Below are 16909 nucleotides of genomic sequence, written 5' to 3' on the forward strand. Positions count from 1 at the left end.
GTATCACGATCTTCGATCAATTTTCTGGCTACTGTAGCCTATGTTCTTCTCATGTACTTTCTGTTTTTGGTGTTACAAATCCATGTATTGTCATGTCCTGTTGCCTTTTTTCGATTGACTGAACATGATTTATACAAAAACTTTTTGTAAAGTAGGCTATAGTTCCATATCATGCATCATGGGACAGCTTGTGAATGTATTTCACCAAAACCTAAATAAAAATATTTTTAGATTTAATCCATTGGTAGCCTACTGTCCTGGCATAGCACTTTCGTTACACCAAGGTTGGTTCGAGTAAGGGATGAAGTAAATTAAATTATAGGAGGAGATTCACTTTTGGGTAGGTGTTTTATCATCTTCCCAACTGAGAGTATTGTTAGATTTTGTGGTGTCCTATAAAACTTCGTTTTGACCACGTTTGGTCCATGTACTCTATGGTGAAATAAACCCTCTTAGGGTTACTTTGATGACATCTTACATCACCTTTCCACCCGAAAATATTGTTAGATTTGATATTTTTGTTATGCCGTGAAATAAGACTTCGATTTAACCTACATTAGTCCATGTAGCCTACCTTATGGGGTGCAATTAATCCCCTGGGGGGGTCACTTTAGGGGAGTCTTACATCATCTTTCCTCTCAAAACTATTGTTAGATTTGATATTTTTGTGATGTCCTGACATAAGACTTCGTTTTGACCAAGTTTGGTCCATGTACCTTATGGGGTGAAATAAACCTTCCGAGGGGGTCACATTAAGGGAAGTCACTTTGAAGGCATCTTACATCACCTTTCCACCCGAAAATATTGTTAGATTTGATATTTTTGTGATGTCCTGACATAAGACTTCGTTTTGACCAAGTTTGGTCCATGTACCTTATGGGGTGAAATTAACCCCCAGGGGGTCACTTTCGGGGGGGTCTTACATCACCTTTCCACTTGAAAATATTGTTAGATTTGATATTTTTGTGATGTCCTGACATAAAACTTCGTTTTCACCAAGTTTGGTCCATGTACCTTATGGGGTGAAATTAACCCCCTTTTTGGGATTTTTAGGGGGCTCTAGGGACCAGATCCACCCGGCGCGGTCAATCTTCCATACTTTTTGTGAGTGACATGGTTGACCCCAGTAACTTCAAGGGGTCAAACCTTTTGTACCTTATGGGGTGAAATCTTCTGTCGTAGGCTCCCAGACTATGCGGCAAATATCAGGTTAAACAGTTGCTCAAATAAGAAAATGAATGAATTGTTCAAGAAATGTCAGCAGTAGGACCCAAAGTGCCATGCCGAAACCTTTCAACGTAAGCAAATTTAATGAAAGGGCTGTTGTTGCCTTTCCTGAACTAAACGACTGAACTGTGGTTGAGTTTTTGACAATGCAACACGTATGTCATCTTCAACGTCCTGGCGATTTCGATGTTTAGTTTTTATTGTAACAAGAGCTGAGAATCCTGCCTTGCAAAGGCTAAGTGGTTATGAATGGTAACAAAACAATAACCGCTTGCTTTGCCAAGAATGGGTAGGTTTGCAGTTGTGAGCACCAAAATTCTTCCACAGTTTTTAAATGAAATTCATTGCGTAATAACTCTTTTGATCTCAAATCAATTAGGTCATCTTTACTGAGATCGTCATCGCTAATGTTGTTCAAGTCAAAAAGAAAAGGATTTCGAATCCATGTTTCAACTTCGTTCGGCAGGTGTTCTAAATTAAAATAACGTTGAAATGAGATTTGCAGCGTTTCCAAGTGTGCGCAAAATTCTTCTCTCATAGAGATCAAAAGAGTACATTCTCTTTGAGTTTCATCCATCAAGATAAGATCTTCTAACATTGGAAAGTTAGCGTAATTACCTGCTTCCAATCTGCGTTTCCAAACTGGCAACTTGGCTGAAAAAGCTTTCAGTTTTTCAGCTGCATCAATTATTGTCACACCTGGTCCTTGAATGCCACGATTAACATGACCAAAAATATCAGCTAGGTAGGCCATGCCGTATAGAAAGCTTTTACTCTCAAACAATTTTGAGAGGGGATTTCCTTTTGCTTTTCAAATCGACATGCGTTGTGGTAGATGTAGTTTGAGGTCAATATACATACTGTAGGCAGCAGTATAGATTTATTTTAATGCATAGGCCTACCGGTACAGTTTATTCTCGCGGGCTTGAGCTTGATACATTTGCATCTAAAGAGAGAAATAAAAGTAAAAAGATCGTTTTTGTTTTTTTCAAAATTTGTCAAAGTAGCCTAATCACGGACCCCCAAATGCTTTCTCACGGACCCCCCAAGGGGTCCACGAACCCCAGGTTGGGAACCACTGGCCTACAGTCTTTTTGATCGAGAAATTCCAAAGTGAGGGGTTGCCTAGTCAGTTTTGACTGCCAATTCCAATGAGTAAAAGAAAAAAAATCCACTGCGTCCCCATCTTTAAGAAGTCCTCATCTGATATATAACTGCACCGCCAAAATATTTTTTTTTTTAATTAGCCAAAAAAGGACAGGCAAAGACTATGGATCTGCCATCATTTCCATTTTTTTTTTCTTGAAATAGGCTATCTTTTAACCTTGGACGTAGAGATACTTCCTTGGTCATCATGGCAAAAATCCCAAGGCGTGTGTATACGTCCGTGGTCGCGAAAGAGTTAACTAAAAATGAACTCAATAATGTTCGGAAGCTTGAATAATTTATTGATAAAGCTTTCACCAACGCAAACTTGGACTAACAACAAATAAAACAGTAATCAATCAATAAAACAACACTATATTTTTCTGTTCAATATAACATTTTGTGTGAAAAAGCATTGCCGGTTTAAGCAGCTTCACTCACGGAAGCCATGATATAATTTTCTGGCAAGCTACCCTGAAAAGATCGAGAAAAAAGAATTAAAAAAAGCCAAAGTCGCTGATTGCAGTTTAATAGCACAAAGCCGAAGTCGCTGATCGGAGTTTCCCCAAACAAGTTAAAACAAACTCGAGGGTTAACGTTAGCGGAACTTGCAAAACTGCGAAAAAATGTTTGCGAAAACTGCGATCAGCGAGGGTTAGGGTTAGAGCATAAATTACTCTATGGTTAAAGTTAGGGTTAGTGGAAACTGCGGAAAAATGTTTGCGGAAACTGCGACCAGCGAGGGTTAGTGCATATCTATGGTTAGGGTAAAGGTTAGCGGAAACTGCGGAAAAATGTTTGCGGAAACTGCGATCAGCGAGGGTTAGGGTTAGAGCATAGATTATTCTATGGTTATTGGTTAGAGTTAGGGTAAGTGGAAACTGCGGAAAAATGTTTGCGGAAATTGCAATCAGCGAGGGTCAGTGCATACGTAGATTCTAGGCAGTGGCTATTTGACCGGCGCCGGTCTTTGAATCTGAAACACTATTTGACCGGTCATGCCGTCACTATATAGGCACTTCTTTCTTTTTCTCTGTCTAAGAAGAAGACGAGAAGAGTGGCTATATAAGTTTTAAATTCGACAATTATGTTCAACTGATTGGGTGGCGCGTAGGATACGTCTCGGGTTGGTGCTCCAGAGGGAATGAGTTCGATACTACGCAGAAGCGTTTTTTTTTTAAATTTTTAACTAAATTTTGACCCAAAGTGACTCAATCGTTAAGCTGCTGCATTTTTGTTTTCAATTTTTAATTTCAGAAGCCTACAGCCCAATTTTTTATGTCTTTTCAACTATGAGTAATAAAAATAAAAAAATAAAAATGAGTAATAAAGTCGGAGTTTTTTTAATTTTCTTGAATTTGAGAACTTCTCTGGATAATTTTCCGTTCGTCATAAGAGGATATGATCGTGTTTGCCGAACGACGCAAAAATGTAATGCGTCGTTCGGCAAACACGGTCATAGTTGAAAAGACATAAAGAATTGGGCTGTAGGCTTCTGAAATTAAAAATTGACCACAAAAATGCAACAGCCTAACGATTGAGTAACGTTGAGTCACTTCGGGTCAAAATTTAGTTAAAAATTAAAAAAAAAAAACGCTTCCGCATAGTATCGAACTCATTCCCTCTGGAACACCAACCCGAGGCGTATCCTACACGCCACTCAATCAGTTGAACATAATTGTCGAATTTAAAACTTATGTAAACACTCTTCTCGTCTTTTGCTTTGAAAGAGAAAAAGAAAGAAGTGCCTATATAGTGACGTCATGACCGGTCAAATAGTGTTTCAGATTCAAAGACCGGCGCCGGTCAAATAGCCACTGCCTAGATTCTATGGTTAGGGTAAAGGTTAGCGGAAACTGCAAAAAAATGTTTGCGGAAACTGTGATCAGCGAGGGTTAGGGTTAGAGCATAGATTACTTACTCTATGGTTAGAATTAGGGTAAGGGTTAACGGAAACTGCGGAAAAACGTTTGCGGAAACTGCGATCAGCAAGGGTTAAGGTTCGAGCATAGATTACTCTATGGTTAGAGTTAGCGGAAACTGCGGAAAAATGATTGCGGAAACTGCGATCAGCGACTTCGGCTTTTTTTAATTTTTTTTCTTGATCTTTTCAAACTGACGGTCCGAACTGTTCATGGTACGAACTAGGTTGCATCCGTTTTGAGTATAGATAGAAAACCTTTGTTTGCCTTTGTCTAGCAATGAATCAAAAGAACAATAAAGAAAAAGAAAACAGGGCTTGTAGGTTTTTTGCTGTTCAGGTTTGAGATGCATATTTTTTTCCTGAGATGGTGTACAAGTTTCCGCCCTGATGAAAAATACCACATCATACATTGAAATTGATCAAGAATTTTGGTATATACAGCTCAGCTTTTGTTTTATATATATAACTAGTGTTTTTCTGATGCAATGTAATCAAAAGTCAATGGAGTTTCAAATCCAGTAAACAGCAAAAAACATACAGTATATCATACAGAGCACTTGTTATAAAAGTTGCATAACTGAAAACACTGCAAATCAAAAAAAATGATTTAGCATCAAAATATGTTGGATTAGTGATTGTCGTTATGCATAGGCTATAGGCCTATTTAAGACCACCTTCAAGCTACTGATAAGTACTGGCTGTTTGCTTAGGGTAGTTTGTTGTACTTACAGGCTATATAATAAATTTTCATTTTAGCATTTTATATTTTCAGCACAACAAAGTTGGTTGGCATACTGTGATACAATATTTAAGTTGTTTTTTTATATGTATTATACCAGGACCATGGCTCCATCAGGTAATTAGAGTCATTGCATTGCTATTTTTGTAAACAATTTTAACTTTACCTAAAGTAAAGTGGCTATGTTTTTGGCGCTTTTTGCCATGGATGTTGCCAGACAAGGAATTCTATTGTAATTTGAGAAATTTTCAATGGCATTCAAGACAAAAACTTGTCATTTAAAAAATTTTCTGTGCAGATCTTAACCTGGAATTTTTTCAGCTTTGAAATTTGAGACCAGAATTTTTTATTTGGCAACAATGCCATTATTCAAAGCTCTTTGCTCGCAGACCGTGGTAAAAGGCATCCTAAATATAGCCACTATCGAAAATTAAACTATATATATACGGTAATTAGCCTCTACATCAAAAAGTTGCTATGGCATATATTTTGTAACTTTATTGACTTAACTTTGTATATTCAAGTACCGGTATATAAGTTATATACTAATATTTCTTTCAAAAATTTGAAATTATTTTGCAATATTTTTTTTTGTCATCGACATAAATCCCATGTATCCCATGCTAGCACATTAATGCGCAATTGCGCATGCATGATGATTGATGATATATATACCGGTGCTCTAAAATAATGGGACCTGTTATCTTCCTGTAAATTAGTCAATTTATGTCCTAACAAAACAGTCTTCTTTGTCGAGTCTTTCGTGCAGTGACTTTTGTTGTGTAACAGTAGTTCTAACAGTATGGCAGTTTAGTTGTTGTAACAGTAGTTCAGTTGTGTAACAGTAGCACTAACAGTAGTGCCACTGTCAATGACTTCTAAGTCATTATAAAAGTTTATTAAAAATTCAATATATCTGTATACAATCCACCTTTATCAATCCAATTGTAAAAACAATAAAAAAACTATAATACTACAAAAAGTGCTCAATGCTAAGCAAAAAAGCAAAGCAGAGCAAATTAAATCAAATATAGTTATTACTATCTGAATCCTTAACAGCCTGTTTCACCTTTAACGGATCATCAGAAGGTCTTATTCAAATAGAATCCTATAAAATAGAATCAAATAGAATTCTATTTGAATAAGATCTTCTGATGATCCGTTAAAGGTGAAACAGGCTGTTAAGGATTTAGATAATAATAACTATATTTGATTTATCTGTAATTGTACCGGTATATATACATTTAAAGATATATCATATAATTTCTTTCACTGTTTTATTCATTCATTTTGCATATTTTTTAGGAATACGTCCTTCCCCAGTTGGTATAGCTGTTGTTGTTATACTGATACTTGGCTCTGTTTACTATTTCGCTTCTATGAATAAAGAATATGAATCTGAAGTTGTTGTTATGCAACAAGATGACACTACCTTGATATCTAGACATGTTGACTTACAAAGGTTGCTTATAGCTGGTATAACCATTGCTGAAAGAGGTGGAAAAGAGGTTTGTAAAAAAGATATTACAAACAACAACTAATCACTAATACTACAGTGTAGTTTCAAGGAAGTGTCCATGCAATGTAAAAAAAATTTGTTGTCATTTCACTTCATTACTTTCAACATGCTTGTGAAAACATGCAGCCTTGCTAGTGCATATTAAAACAGAGTGCCTGACAGTAAAGTCAGTATCTGTGTAGTTTTTGCAGTTGTTAGTATGGTAGACTACTGCAAAATATATTTATATGACAGTTGCATAGCCGAGTGGTGAGAGCAATCACACAATGCCAAAAAAGGTGACAGGACAGTTTGACAACGCTCTGGAGTCTGAGAAATTTTTTTCTGTTCTTAAATATGAAATTTACTTTTTCAAAAATGTTGCATTTATCGGGAAAAAGTCACATCACACCATAAGTTAGTTTTCCACATATTTATTGGGCCTACACTGCTTATATAGCTTTATGTGACTAAGTTTTCTTGATTAACGATTTTGACTTAATGATTTTAACAATAATGATAAAAATTGCCATGTGCCGAAAAGTTTAAACAGGAAATGTATTGAAAATTGAAAAACTTTCAGTTGGACACAATGCTGTAAAAAAACATCATCTTCAGAACTGTTAACATAAAGTTGGTTTCATGTTTGGTCCGTTCTCTAGGTGAAGGATGTCTATGAATCTAAACAACTTGATGAAAAAAGTAAAGGAAAAACCAAAGAAGGCGTTAACGACCCCCTTACTCAGGGTGATCTACGTTCGCACAAAGCCATGGTTGGGTCTTTTCAGAAGGAGTTTCCCAATGTCAAGGTGATTTTCCTTAATTTGGTTGAATTTAGTTGTTTTTTTATTTTCATTGTAAACAGGCGCATATGTTATTTGTGTGATGAAAACTTCTACGATTTTCTGTAAAATCGATGTTTCCTTGCTATACAAGCACACATACATGAGATTTCAATTATAACAAACAAGGCACTGTCCGTATTCATATTCCGTTGTCACAAGCCAAATCAAATCATCTTGTCGAAATATTCTTTTTTAACTTGACAGAATTTTTATTTGTTTGAAGTATATATTGTAGCACTTTCTAATTATTGATACATTTTCATTCGTGATGCAGGTCTTTAAGCTCCTTTATCTTTCCGACGACCAAGTAGGCAAGTATAGCGTACCAGAGCTTCTTCCCGGCTGCCGAATTTTGGCACCCCGCAGCCAAAATAATAATTCCGTTGAAAAATCTTGTTTTTAATTTTAAGTCAGTTAATATCTTGTTTTTGCGTTCACTTAGCTAAGAATACGTAAATAAGGCCTTAAAACATATTTGCAGTTGTAAAATGCATTGCTTCTCAAGTAGGTGTAGTAGACTAGAGTCAGTTCTCGAGTTTTTATAGGTCGACGCTCAGGCTAAAAGATTGCGAATGTGAGTGAGAAGAAAAAATTTTCATACACAAATAGTGTTGGGCGATATATCGAATTTTCGATACGATACGATATCTTTTCAATATCGATATTTATTTCAATATCGTTCGATATTTTAACTATTACAGCCCTAACTCGTAACTGCAAACCCCTACAAAAACGTTGCCGAGGCCAAACGGCAAAAGTTGAAATTGCCTCGGCAATTGCTGTGAACGCTTATTACAAAAAAAATTGTACCAAAACATGTAAAACGAGAAGCGAAAAATATACTCGAGTAGTCTATCACGACCGCACTGTTTCATTTGTTGTGATGTAATAATACCAAAAGCAGCGATAAAGCGAACCACGGGATACGCACGCTGTTACGGTAATTCACGTTGAATAACTCACGGGGAAGAAAAGTAAGTTAATTTTGGGTTGATTCAACGTTCGAGTCAGCACAAATCAATTTAATTTTCCTGGCGGGTTTTATTGCGTCGCAACAATGCCTAATAAGAAATTTACGTTTATTTTACATTCTGGGGTTTTTTTTCGCTGAGACTTTTCGGTCGTTTGTCCGAAATGACTTGAAAAAATTCGGTCATTTTTTATTTATTTCGGTCATTTTTTCTGATGAAAATATTTTCTATCAAGTAGCTGATACATTGATACAAACCAAAATTTGCACTTCCTGACTAGCTACAGCATTAAGTTTCGCTGAGAAACGTTTTTTTTTTTAAACATTTTGCTAAAAAAAAAAAACAGGTTACAATAATTCGACATCTAGCGACGTTGAATTATCATAATATAACGTTAATTTCTCAACCAAGTACCAGTAACAAATTAATTGCTCCCTGCGAGAAGATTTCCTTGATTTACGTATGCACTACCGTAACATAATTTTGACACAATTGGGATACTGCGAGCAACACAAAGTTTGTTTGATGAAGAACTAGATGTCAGAATCGGAATCATCAGATGCTGTATCGGAGGATAAGGTTGTCGTGTCATCACTGGAATCGGACACATCAAGAGGCTCATCGCTTGGATGTAAATCTACACTGTCTTTGCCGTTCGCAATTAAGCGTCCACGTTTTGTGGCTTTCGTGCTTTGATACCCATCCACACGCCTCTTTCGCAGAGCTCCATCAGGGTTAGGGTGGCTCGTTTTTGAACTTTTTTTTGAATTCTCTCGGGGTAGTGGGGAAATGGTGCCAATGAGTGAGAAAACACTCATGACAAAATTTGAGATTCGTAACAAATTGTTTTCAGCCTCCTCATGGGGGCTCAAAAATCGAAAAATGGGGTCAAAAACGTAATTTTTTCCAAAAATATTTTTAGTTTGGGTAGATACAGTATTGTTAGATATATCTAATTAACCTAAAAAATAAAATTGGAGTCATTTGAACTATTCCTTCAGCTTCCTCACAGCTTCTGAAAGTTTTGGTTTTGCTAAAAAATTTGCATTTTTGTTTGTGATTACATAACTACAAACTTCGTCAGTGACGTAAATTCAAATAAAAGACGTCACTTTTTTTTACTAAATTAACCCATTTTCATTAAAAAATGACGCAACAGCTCAGGGCAGGTCTATAAAGAGAAATGCAATGACGTTTTATAGCTGGCAAAATGTCTAACGCAATTATGTATTTTGTAACCACCCACAAAATGCAAAATTTTTAGCAAAATCGAAATTTTCAGAAGCTGTGAGGAAGCTGAAGGAATACTTCAAATGACTCCAATTTTTTTTCTTAGGTTAATTAGATATATCTAAACAATATTGTATCTACCCAAACTAAAAATATTTTTGGAAAAAATTGCGTTTTTGACCCCATTTTTCGATTTTTGAGCCCCATGAGGAGGCTGAAGACAATTTGTTACGAATCTCAAATTTTGTGATGAGTGTTTTCTCACTCATTGGCAACATTTCCCCACTACCCCGAGAGAATTAAAAAAAAAAGTTCAAAAACGAGCCACCCTAATCAGAGTGTTGACTAAGGAACAAATCTGTGGCTGTGGCATAACGACTGGGAAGAATGTCTAACACTAACCTTACAAGCGCTCATGTGGCGTTGGCATTTTTATTGCCGACGCTAATGCGCCATTCATGCATCTGCGTCAGCAATCACTTTGGCAGTTGCCAATATTAATTTCGAAGACTGAGAAACTCTTTTCTTAATTAGAACAAAAATATCGAAAAGTATCGAAATATCGAGTATTTTTTCAAATATCGTATCGTTTTGTTTTTTTCAATATCGCCCAACACTATACACAAACACCTGTGGAAAAAAAAAGTTTGAAATACGAACTGGAGTGGAAAAACATGCAACTACCAACGTAGTGAAGAAGTGTAGTTTGCAGAAGCCAGCGACTAAACAAACATGGCATACCGACGCGGTAGTTTCGGAGGCCATTTAACGACTCATTGGCGGTGATAGCTGCTGGGAGCTTAGAGGCCTTTAATGGACAATTGGACATTGGACAACTATCACTTTGCTATCACAGATTATTATGTATACAAAACTTCTTTGCATGATTTATCATGAAAATATTGTTTTCTCGCATGCCGCTTTGTTGAAGCTTTGTGCTGTTAAAACAAAAGACAGTTAAACAATGTATTTTGAAATACAGAAAATACCGTTGTCTAATGTCTGTGTTGTCTATGTATTTCGGGCAGTAATGTACTGGCGTAGGCTATCAAATGCATTATAAATGACTTTTCTATATTTTGTTGTAATTAGCTTTTTCGTTTGATTTTCAGGTAGTTTCAGAGGAAAAAGAGCATGTGTCGGTCACTGATGACATTGCTTCCCTTCCACTCTCCAATCCCGAAGTTGAAAAGTTACTTTCAAATCCACAAGAGATGGTGGATGTTAGTGACATCACTGTTTGGGTGGATCCCCTTGATGCCACTAAAGAATACACTGGTATGTTGCGACAATCATACAGTAGTAACCACCTAGTATTCGGCGGTATAACCGACGTTCCAAGAAGTGCCACCAGCTTTGAGCCTATGAGCAATTGGGTAGGCTGATTGCCTGGTGGAGGAAATGCCATTTAACCGGTTGATTTATACTGAATTAGGGAGATGCATTTTCAGGAGTGATCATTATCATGGTTTAGTGGAGAAAGAAAGCTTGTAAACCCAGCTTCTCTCTGGCCACTACAACATGTTCGTTGGAGTTAGCGTTACGAAGGGCCCAGCTGTGAAGTTTTGCTTCAAATGTGTATGGTAAATCGTATATTATTACATTATCATGTTAGCATTTGGGCGAATCCGATTAATCACAAATTCACTTTGCCAAACTTTCTTGTGCTTTTCACTGAGTTAATGCGGATTTCTGTGTGTTGATTTCTGTCCCCTCCACGGCTTCAATATGTAGCATTGTAGCTGTTCTTGAAACGTGTCATTTCAGTTTCCTGGGGGAAATGCGTGCGATTGTCTCCCATTTATTGCAACAATTGGTTTAAAACCGGCAGGGATATTGTCATGCTGTATCCAATCTTTCAGCTGTACTCCGTGGCTGGGTTTTTCACTGCTAACGATCATTTGATGAATGCGACAAGACGTAGGCGTTGCCTTTGATAATTTGTTCTTTCATTGCATGGTGCGGTTATACCCCAAGATAATAAATTTACATTTGGTTATCTTTGAAGTGCAGTTGAAACTTAATTTGTCGTTGTCTTTAGAAAGAGCTCGCATTGCTTTGGCTTTTCACTACGCACTTTAATTTAGAAGCATTTGATTTTTAAATTTAAAGATTAAATATTTTTTTAATTGGTTGCAAGGACACATGTTTTAAAGTTAAATCAACTGCAGATAAGACGCCAATATTTATACCAAGGCTGCGGAGTCGGGCGAAATATGTACTACTCCGACTCCTCGGTTTACTACTGGCCGATTCTGGCTTCAGTGTTGCTAGATTTTTTTTAAAGATTTTGTCCTTTTTCATTCTTTTTTAAATTTAATTTCACTTTAAGTTGTGATCGAAATTAAAACGGCGACTTTTAGAAAAACCAACAAGAACAAACACTTCAATTTTCTGATGAAGTTGTCGAGCTCAATAGTGAAAACATCAAACAATATTTTGAAACAAAATTGCAAATATATAATATATAAATTTTATTGTTTATTGTTTTGTATCAAGCGGAGTCGGCTTTTTTAAACGACTTCGACTCCGAAAACGCCAAAATCCCTCCAACCCTCCGACTCCACAGCCCTGGTTTCGACCTAAGGGTCTCTTCGGCACTCTACCTTATTACTTACGTTAAGTAATTTAGCGTGGCTATTTTCCATTTGTGGTACGTTAGAAACCACAATTGACACTTTCACCCACGTTGCCAATGTGCTCAAACTGCTGGAGCGGTGAGCTACGAGCAATGCAACAGCAAGATGTCTACCAGGAAAGTGCTCAATTGGCGTGAAACAAGAGCATTGCATAATGCATAACTCACCGCAATATACAATTAGTCAAGAGAAGCAATGATTTTCATTGGTTGAGATTGTTAATTTTTATGCGATAAAGTAGATTATGGGGTCATCATCTGGTCTCTGAAAACTACTGATCCCGCCATGATTGATGGTTCATTGTTACTATGATTGTTTCACAGAGAAACTTCTACAATTCGTCACCACCATGGTATGTGTTGCTGTAAAAGGGAAACCTGTGATTGGAATTATTCACAAACCTTTTGAGGACAAGACTTGTAAGTTTTGATAACGTTTGGAAATATTCATGTGCTGCGTTTTTATTTAACAAATTATACTGAGATTAAACGCGCTCCAATTCAAAGCTAATGTTGTTTTCATTGTTATCCAATCCATGTGAATAAGGGTGGAGTATTTCTACTTTATCCACTATTAAATCCAAGTGCTACAGATTGTTATATGTTGAAACACATGTGCTTTTCTTCACATTTACGACCAAATTTCTTGTAAGAGAATTGGTTACGAAGGTGAGCCATTGTCAATGACGTTTTTGATACTAAGCAAGTATGGCATGGCGCTTTTCGTCTAATGCTGATGCATGAAACAGTCTTGCACCGTGCAGAGGAAATGATTGGTCGACCCATTGTTGTATTCGGTGACTATGTGGCATGGTGTAGTCACTGTAGTAGATCTAACTTAGCCTTAAATGCATTTCTCAAAGTGAGTAGCCTATTTGAAATATAAAACTTGTCTTTAGTTTGGTCCTGGGTCGGTCATGGTTCTAACATAAAGGACGAATCCACCAAGGACGGCGCCCATTCTATCATCGTTTCAAGATCGCATTCTGGCGAAGTCAAAGAAATTGCCCACAAAGCATTTGGAGAAGACGCTGTTATAATCCCTGCTGGTGGAGCTGGTATGTAATCGGAAGGCATGAGTTCGACACCTTATCTGGTCATATCAATGACTCTTTCTACGTGGTATGGTATTTTATTCCTGCTTAGCATTCAGCAAAAGAGTGGGTTCAGGGTAATATACTACGCTGTGCCTCTATACTGCGATTGCTAACACTGTCCGCTTTCTATAGCGCTAGTAACACATATCTGCGATTGGCACAACTCAACATCCAAGCACAAATTACTACTATGCTTTTGATAATGCGGAACGAACGACAAACATGCAGAGGGACATTTGCATGGTTGTAAGGGAAATAGAAACGAAGTTATGAACCTAGCTGTTCTATTTTGAGATGTTTTGTACCAGTTACAGCTCCAGTAGAGAGAATAGGTAAACCACGGCGATTACAAAGTTATTCCCTTGTTTTAGCATTCACATTATGATTGAATTCTGCAATGCCACTTGAATTGTTAGTGCAAGGTTATTAATCTAATTCAGATGTTGTTTTTTTAGCTATCTTATTCTTCTTCCTGTTTTACGTCTCATTTCCTAGAATCAGGGTAGGACGGGGTCTGGCGGGGTCTATCAGTTGTCGATTTTCAAATAATCAATAAGACGTTTCCGCAATTGCCTTACATGCATCATGCTGTGTAGGTTACAAGAGCCTCGCCTTATTCAAAGGCGAGGCATCCGTCTACGTTCACACAACGATTATAAAGAAATGGGACATTTGCGCTGGGAATGCCATCCTGAACCACATGGGAGGGAGGATGACTACTTTGAAAGGGAAAGACATTGACTTTTCCAACGGGGATGATTACAAGAACGAAGGAGGTCTGGTGGCGTCGCTACACCATCATGATGATTACCTTAAGCATTTGGGAGCGGTCCCGTAATAATATTATATATTTAATGATGTGTATTTATATCAGCACTTTATATAACTCTAAATGCAATGGCTAATTCACCACTTACAGGTTGTCGACCGGTGATAGAAGTTGAGAACAGTGCGCTTTTTACTGTAGAACATCAATAAAGCTTAGGTCATGCAGTTTTTGATATACCATTTGATTCGTTAGAGATTTTTGTACGTTTTTGCGGTGCATTTCTGCTTAGTTTTAACTTTTCGGTTTTATGTTGAAACCATGTGACTAGGGTTTTGATCTTCCCTCGATAAATCTGTAGGTTTTATATCATAGTACAGACCGGTGCCGCGTGCTATTGTGGCAGTGTCACTGTGTCCTGGGCCGTTTTTTCATGATCGCTTCTCTTTGAACACTTTGTACATTTGAGCCGATACTTACGAATCATATGCAGTAATTGATGAGAAAATATCTCGCCTGGATTTTAACAGATTTCAGTGTTTATTTTCACAAAATTGTCCAACTACGAGCCCATTTTATCGGAATACTAACTTGTATTGATTCGCAAGTAAACGTAAGTAAACGTATTGCTTAAGCATCAAAATGGTGCACGCACTATAAAGCACCACAAGGATCAATACACAGTCCACTGTTGGCGGGTGCCTAGCGATTTATCACGTGGCGTCGACCGCCGCTATTTACTCTTGATGGTTCCATATTATTTGTCGAAACAAAAAAATTATCCGCTGTAACCAAGGCAACGTGATAGAAAGTAAATGTTCTACTTAGCTAAGACTCTGAGCACTCTCTGCACCAGTGAGTATCCGTAAGTGGTCAGTTTTTGCGTTCATAGTCGTGAAAAAAATTTCTCTCGTAGCTTAGTGATATACAGATAATTTATTATTAATATGCACTGTATATTAATAATTGCAACTAGTCAACCCTGATGTTTCGGGATGAAGATCAGGCTTTTTTAAAGCAAATTGGAGGATGATGATGCACTGTACAAACAGCCGTGTGCTCTTGAAACGTTTAAAATTGTCTTTGTGCCAACGTTCGCAAGCGTATTTAAAAGTGCTCCTCCACTGGCCATTTGTGTCTAATTTCGTATAGTTTGTCATATACCTTATACATTTGTCATAGCACATTACCAGGGAACTGTGTTCTGAAAGCTAGTGCTATCCGCTCCTACCACAGAAAACTCGCAGCATCAGGCTAAAACAGATCGTTATTATCTACCTTGTGAAGTTCGTATACTTTGATACGCAAATATGTACAAATAACTTGAGCAGACGCAGGCCTCTAAGCTCCTTTATTTTTCCGACGTCCAAGCATGGCCTACCAGAGCTTCTTCCCGGCTGCCAAATACTCGCGCCAGGCATTCAAAATAAACAAAATCCGTTAAAAATTTGTGTTTTTAGAAATCCATTAGTTAATATCGTATTTTTGCGTTCACTCGGGTAAGAACAACACAAACAAGGCCCTGAAACATGTTTGTGGTTGTAGCCTACTTGAATGCTTTCCAAGTAGGTGTAGGCTACAGCTAGTCTTCGAGTTTTTGTAGGTCGACGCTCAGACTATTTGCTAAACTTTCATCAGCAATGTTTCTCGTCGGCGTGTGGAGGCTTTGCCTTGTTTGTGAAAAAAGTTGCGAGTACGAGTAAAGAAAAAAAAAATTCACGCACAAATCCGAGTGGAGAAATGTGTGCTTGTGGAAGCCGGCAACCAAACGTCCTACCAGCGCGGTCGTTTCGGAGACTATTTAACGACTTCTCGGCGGCCATGGCCGCCTGGAGTTTAGAGGCCCGAGACGTTAAACTTATGTCAAAAAGACTAGTTTTGCGAACTGATTAAAGATATCACTGTTGCGTACCTAGTGTGCTCTGTCAAGCAGCTACTCTGCACTAATACCAAACTCGAGGTATAAATCTTTTCGCAGACTTTTTTTAACCAAGTTACAAACTTTTATAAAGTGCACCCATGCTCCCAACCCGGCACAGAAACAAAGTAGCCTACTTTTAATAGGCCGGTAGAGTAACTTCGCATAGGCTATGAATCCTTTTTTATGTTTGTAGACGCATAGACTATTTGACTTTTGCCTCTGCATGTACGTTTTGTATGATATACTGTATTGTTATTTTAGATCGCTTTGTATGCTACGCTTTAGTGCTTGAGGTCCACATTTGCTCTATTAATTTGTACTTTAATTGCCTTTTTGCGATAGGAAAATCAATTACGAAATAAACTTTTATATGGGTGAAAAGTGTTTCAACATATTACTAAAAAGCTACTTTGTCTTATCTAGAAAAGCTTTTGGTCGCCTAAAATTATGTCCAGATGACAACAATTTAGTATTCGAAACTGAGCATATTTTGTATCTAGCGTACATTTGTTCGTATCTACGCTGCAAGGAAAGAATCTGCCACCGCCACTACTGGGGACAAAACCAAATTTGGGCGATGATGGTTTCGAGCTTTTTATGTTTTGATCAGATCAATCTAATAAACGTTCCAGCCATTTTGCTCCTAAGAGGTGAAATTGTTTTCAAATTATGTTAACTTATTCGAAATGCGATTAAATGAGCAGAAACAGACGGTTCAAGCTGTTGCGACCGAACGCGCGTGTCTGAACAGGGCGTAGAGATTAATTTGGGCACGGTACCAATTAGAGGTCACACAAAAAAACAATAAAGTTCTAACAATAGTTTGTGATTTTCTTTTCTCCCAGGCCTTTTGGAAGGTTTATAGAAATAGTTGTGAGTTCCAAAGGACCCCCCTGGCCCTGTCAAC

At 37.5% G+C, this 16909-nt stretch overlaps 1 protein-coding gene across 1 annotated transcript; it reads left to right on the plus strand.

The window, feature by feature from the left end:
- The first annotated feature begins 5073 nt into the window (after positions 1–5073).
- Positions 5074–16619, plus strand: LOC145785663 (inositol monophosphatase 3-like). Its single transcript, XM_082597349.1, has 7 exons — positions 5074–5153; positions 6342–6544; positions 7197–7343; positions 10693–10858; positions 12543–12638; positions 13118–13276; positions 13912–16619. Exons 1-7 carry the CDS (start codon positions 5123–5125, stop codon positions 14151–14153), a joined length of 1044 nt encoding a protein of 347 aa, XP_082453475.1. The 5' UTR covers positions 5074–5122; the 3' UTR covers positions 14154–16619.
- The last annotated feature ends 290 nt before the right edge of the window (positions 16620–16909 follow it).

The sequence above is a fragment of the Aplidium turbinatum genome, chromosome 16, assembly GCF_918807975.1.
Source record: "Aplidium turbinatum chromosome 16, kaAplTurb1.1, whole genome shotgun sequence".
NCBI lineage: Eukaryota > Metazoa > Chordata > Ascidiacea > Aplousobranchia > Polyclinidae > Aplidium > Aplidium turbinatum.